General features: G+C 48.0%; 1 protein-coding gene across 1 annotated transcript in view; it reads right to left on the reverse strand.

Annotated features, from left to right (window-relative positions):
* Positions 1–5,769, reverse strand: part of DTD1 (D-aminoacyl-tRNA deacylase 1) — a 28,413-nt gene extending 22,644 nt beyond the window's left edge. The window contains exons 1-2 of the mRNA XM_074168198.1: positions 5,643–5,769; positions 2,960–3,050 (exon numbers count right to left, since the gene is read on the reverse strand). Of these exons, the coding sequence (XP_074024299.1) occupies positions 2,960–3,050; positions 5,643–5,685 (134 nt within the window). The 5' untranslated portion in view covers positions 5,686–5,769. The remainder of the gene's footprint in view (positions 1–2,959; positions 3,051–5,642) is intronic.
* Between the last annotated feature and the right edge of the window lie 231 nt (positions 5,770–6,000).

Here is a 6,000-nt window from a genome sequence, read left to right on the forward strand (position 1 = left end):
TGAGGACCGCACTTTTTCAATAGAATCACAGAATGGCTTGGGTTAGAAGGGACCTCCAAAGATCATCTAGTCCAACCCCCCTGCAACGAGCATGGACATTTTCAACTAGATGAGGTTGTTCAGAGCCCCGTCCAGCCTGACCTTGAATGTTTCCAGGGAGGGGGCATCTCCCCAGGCAACCTGTTCCAGTGTCTCACCATCCTCACAGTAAGGAAATTCTTCCTTATATCTAGTCTAACCCTCTTTTACTTTAAAACCATTACTCCTTGTCCTATCACAAGAGGCCCTATTAAAAAGCCAGTCCCCATCTTTCTTGCAAGCCCCTTTTAAGTATTGAAAGGACACCATAAGGTCTCCCTGGAGCCTTCTCTTCTCCACCAACTCTCTCATCCTGTCCTCATAGCAGAGGTGCTCCAGCTCTCTGATCATTTTTGTGGCCTCCTCTGGACTTGCTCCAACAGGTTCATGTCCTTCCTGTGCTGAGGGCTCCAGAGCTGGACACAGTACTCCAGGTGGGGTCTCACCAGAGAGGAGCAGAGGGGCAGAATTACCTCCCTAGATCTCCTGGCCACAGATGAGAGGAGGAAGGCAGGGAATGGCACAGAACTGCAGGTGGCAGCAAAGTAGTGACTGGGACCTGTTTGTGTTTGTATTTGTATTAAGGCTGATTTTTGGATCTAGGGGGCAGAACTGACTGGTTTGGATACTCAGAGAGGACAAGGAGACTTTCACAAACAGATCCTGAAAAGCAGCAGGCAGACTTGCAATCCAGTCTATGGCTGGACTTTGATTGATAACAAGACTGCAGGCAAGACACTCTCCTGTCTTTGGTTTCTTCTTTTAGCTTCTACAAATCCACAGTATCTATAAACAGGAGAGCGTATCAAGTGCAAGGCATTTCAATTGCAGCCATCAGCCAGACATTTTATGCTGCACCAGAGGTGAGTCAGTATAAAATAAAGCTGAAACTTTTTTATAGTCACAGAACAGAATCATAGAATCATGGAATAGTTTGCGTTGGAAGGGATCTTTAAAGGCCATCTAGTCTGTTAGGGCTTGAAAAAACCCATAAAAATTTATTGTCATTTAGACAATTATTCTGTCACCCAATGACCCCTCCCCACCTGAGAAGGGGAACTGGGGAAAACAAGGAAACATGAGGGTTGAAATATAAATAGATTTAATAGGATAAGACTAAATAATTAACAATACTACTTAAAGAACCAGTATTGCTCACGACATTAATATAATATATACAAGAATTATACTCAGCCAATTCAGGAAGCTGTGCACTCCCAGCAGTGGACAGCAAACGTCAGACACTGCAAGCACAACAGCTTCGGGAGGAAGGGAAGGCCTCAGGGGTCCGGCACCGGGGCAAGGAGTTCTCTGGACCGCCAGCATCAAGGGAGAGAGAGAGCTGCATTCATGCTATGAAATAATCCTGTTGTCCAGCTTGGGTCAAGTGCCCAGGCCTCGCTCCTCCTCACTCCTGCACCTGGTAAGGCTCAAAAACGCTGAGACCTTGAATCCACGTAGCCTAGCTGGCTATAAAGTATTTTCACAAATTCAGACACTAGAATCTTCTAAAAGTGCAGTTTTCCCAAACATCAGAAGAGAAATTAATCCTGTGTCGCTCAAACCAGGACCTCAAACCGCTCTGAGGCACAGTCACAAAAACTATCCTTGCTAAAGACAAATGGAATTGACTCCTTAATGAAGTGGATGGTTAAAAGCCTTAAAAGGCCCCAGTGTATATGCTTAAATCATCATCACTGCTGTGTTTTAATGATAAAGATGTTTGCTGCTTCATTTACAGGATTACTAAAGTTTCCTTTAATAGGACCTGAAGAGCCCAGTTAAGCTGATTTTTTTCATTCCTTTTTTTCAGATGCTGGCTTCCTGCCTTTCCTTTGTCAGTCATCCAAACAACCTGGTGTTGAGAGCACAGTCACTACGGATCGCCCGCTTGCAATATTCAGAAGCATCTTTCACATTCACCGAGGTAGGAATGAGAAACAACAATACGGCAAATGTTACACACTGAGGAGGCAAACAGTTAAGGCGAGCCAAAGGAGCGTACGTCATAACAAAAACACTTTCAGCTTTGCTGCAATTCTCTACAAGTTTCACACGTTTATGCGAGATCTTTGGTGACCTTTAGTTCACATCCCCACTCTGTACTTTCTCTTCTGCATCCACTAAGGGCTGTTTTCACCCTCGCTCAAATCCTTCTCTCTTCACTGCTTGAGCCTTTCCTCTTCTTGGCACCAGTTAGCTCTATTACCTTTTCTTTTTTTGCCTTCATAAGAACTGAGGTCAGCCCTAGAACAATGAACAGTCTGCAGGAGACAGAAGAAGCCCCTGGAGAACTCTCTCTTGCATGTGTTTGCTGGCTGAATCACGGTATTTTTGTGGCCATGGAACAGATGGCTAGAACAAGCCCTCCAGGCTGCCAAAATTCATTCACTTTTACAGAAAAGTAACTGACGAGTCTATCCAGCATTTTCTCATGTGCAAGCTGAAATGAGTTTGAGGTTTCTGATACATCCCATCCTTGAAGGATGTTCTTCGGGGTAAATTATAGAATCATAGAATCGTCTGGGCCGGAAGGGACCTTCAAAGGTCATCTAGTAAAATTCATACAGTAAAAAGGGCAGATATTTTAAAAAGGGAGACCAAAAAAGCCCAACATGTCAATTCTTCCTTTTTGAGTCTGTTGTTGATAAAAAACACGTAGACAGGGAATGGAAACAGGTTTTTCTCAATGGAACATAAAAAGAAAACTCTAACTAAAAAACTTGTATTCCAAGTAAAAGCTGAAGAGGAACTAACAGGCAAACCTGAGTTTTCCAACAGGAGCGCCCCATTTGTTTGTCTACTGCACAGGTATCAGTGATTCAGTGTCAGAAGCACACAAATAAAAGAGTAACAAGGCAAAAAGAAATACATAACTTACATGTGCTCCAGCTCTCTTTGCGTATCTTCCAAAGAAATGCCCAGCAGCACACAGAGGCCTCGTCCTATTGAACTGATTTGTTCACCACCCACTGGGGAAAGGGAAAAAAAGAAAAATAAGGCTAAATGCACTGTCTCGTTTTATGACACAGGTAAGTACTGACTTCAGCTGGCAACCGTACTACCACCGAAGAAAACACCATTCTAAACCCTTCTTCCCTGTCTTAAGTTTGTTATAGAGTAAAGATTACACAGAAACCCGCTTTCAAAAGTCTTCCCAATGTCGTGACTTATTTGTGAGGGACTAGCTGAAGATGTTTACTCCAGACTTTACAAAAAAATGTATAAAGATTTTTTTACTACAATTGGATCAGCAGTGCTAACCAGAGAGGTGGCAGAACTCTCTCCAATTCTTGTAAAAATTATCCACCTGGTTGATACCAATAAGTGTACTCAATTTCTCTACTCCATCACTCCCTGCATACTTCGCATTAATTGTGAAAAGATGATTTCTACTTGATATCGTCCTCATGGATTTTTTGAAACAAGATTTTGAACAACCTGCAAATTCCACCCTCCTAGTTGGGAATGCAACCTCTTTAATGACATTTACAATAAACCACAAATCATCACAGTTCCACTGTAGTTTCCTAAGAAATGTTTTAAATTATCTTAATTTAAATTACCTTAACATGGTTGAGCTTGAGATGACTCCAGTAAGATTTAAATGAGGTCCTAAAACTGAGATAAGCACCAGCTACCCAGCTGTTAGAACTATATCCAGGCTCACGCAACTGGGGAAAAAAAAGTCCCAAACATCCTGTAAAACAGGCCCCCAGCAAAAGCTGAAAGGTTGCGTCTGTGCACCAGTGGCCAGACCTGGACTATTCCCAACGGGCAAAAGCAAACGAGGGGAGAAGACTCCTCCAAAAAACTCTTCCTTTCCATCTGATCTGAGTATGAGCCCTCCAGCTCAGAAATCTACCCTCCTGATAAGCACAGCACTACCTCCCTCACAGAGGGATATCTCAAACCTTTTCACAGGTAGAAACAACAGTTTAAATTCTTCCCGGAAATGTGGCCACGTCAGGGGGTCTGACCACTATCGTACCCGCAGTACCAACTGTGCACCAAAGCTGCGCTCCTCACTTATTCACAAGCACGCTTTTCCAGTGCTTACTGACCATCCACACACAAGCAGAGGCCGTTTATTTAACATGCAGGCTATCCTGCTGCACACCACCTTGCCCCTGGGGTCCAGAGCAGGCACACTTACTGCCTCGCATGCAAACTTCCTGGAGATTTTATGCATCTGTGTGCAGGTACTGTGTGCAGGTCTGGAGCCCTCAATATAGAAAGGACATGGACCTGATGGAGCGGGTCCAGAGGAGGGCCACCAAAATGATCAGGGGGCTGGAGCACCTCTGCTATGAGGACAGGCTGAGGGAGCTGGGGTTGTTCAGCTTGGAGAAAAGGAGGCTCCGGGGAGACCTCATAGCGGCCTTCCAGTACCTGAGGGGGGCCTACAGGAAGGCTGGGGAGGGTCTGTTTACAAAGGCCTGCAGTGACAGGACGAGGGGCAATGGCTTTAAGTTGGAGAAGGGGAGATTTAGATTGGATATTAGGAAAAAGTTCTTTACCATGAGGGTGGTGGAACACTGGAACAGGTTGCCCAGGGAGGTGGTTGAGGCCCCTTCCCTTGAGATATTCAAGGTGAAGCTCGACGAGGCCCTGGGCAACCTGGTCTAGTTGGGGGTATCCCTGCTGACTGCGGGGAGGTCGGACTAGATGACCTTTGGAGGTCCCTTCCAGCCTGGACCAATCTATGAATCTATGAATCACAGAATCTTCATGGCGGGAAGGGACCTTGGAGATCATTGAGTCCAACCACAAAAAAAAACCAACCAAAAAACAGAAAACAAACCAAAACACAAAACCCACAAACAGACGCAAACCAACAATCTCAGGCACTAGAGCATGCCCTGAAGTGCCACATCTACACGTTTCTTAAATACCTCCAGGGATGGCGACTCCACCACCTCCCTGGGCAGGCTGTTCCTAGTGCCTGACCACCCTCTCAGGAAAGTAATTCTTCCTAATATCTAATCTAAACCTCACCTGCCCCAACTTCAGACCATTTTCTCTGGTCCTGTTGTTATTCCCTTGGGAGAAGAGGCCAACACCCTCCCCTCTACACCCTCCTTTCAGGTAGTTGTAGAGGGCAATGAGGTCTCCCCTCAGCCTCCTCTTCTCCAAACTAAACATGCCCAATTCCCTCAGCCTCTCCTCATAGGACTTGTTCTCTAGACCCCTCACCCCTTCGATGACCTCGACTGTGGTTCGGATGCACCCGGCTACTCACGGAGGGCGATCCCAACCGGCCCGCTGCAAGCCACGCAAGGAGGCAACTCTCCTCACGGCCAACGCAGGGCCAGCCAAAGGGATCACGGGCAAACGGGACAGCATTCCCAAAACGCCAAAGCGACGCAAGAAGACCAAGCCCCCCACTACGCTAGGAGGGGACGGCGCTGAAGGGAAGGCGCTGAGGGTCGTTGGAGGCCGAGGCGGGGAAGGGGGGGGGCCCGGCCGGGGGAAGGGAGAGGCGGGGGCGGGCGGAGCGTGGCGGGCACGCTCCGCCCGCCCCCGCCTCTCCCTTCCCCCGGCCCCGGTGGCGGCACACTGACCTGTGACACTGGCCTGGGCCACCCGCTGCACGATGGCCTTCATGGCGGCGCAGGCCCGGCGCCCGGTGTGAGGGAAAGGCGGCGGCGCTAGGCAACGGCGGCCGCTCCCTGCCGGGCCCGCCTGCCTCACAGCGCCCCCTGGCGGCCGGGAGGTGCTGGCGCAGCCGCCCCGAGAGAGGCGCGGGGGGGGGGCAGCGGGTATGATATAGGTATATATATATATATTATACCTATGGTATAGGTATAAGCGGTGCCTTAATGGATTCCCCCTATAGGAGGCCTCTATAGAAAAGGGAGGCGTGAGTAGGGGCGGGAGAAGTGATTACAGGTGTTTTTGGTGGGGAGGGGAGGGAGTCGG

The sequence above is a fragment of the Numenius arquata genome, chromosome 2, assembly GCF_964106895.1.
Source record: "Numenius arquata chromosome 2, bNumArq3.hap1.1, whole genome shotgun sequence".
Taxonomy (NCBI): Eukaryota; Metazoa; Chordata; class Aves; order Charadriiformes; family Scolopacidae; genus Numenius; species Numenius arquata.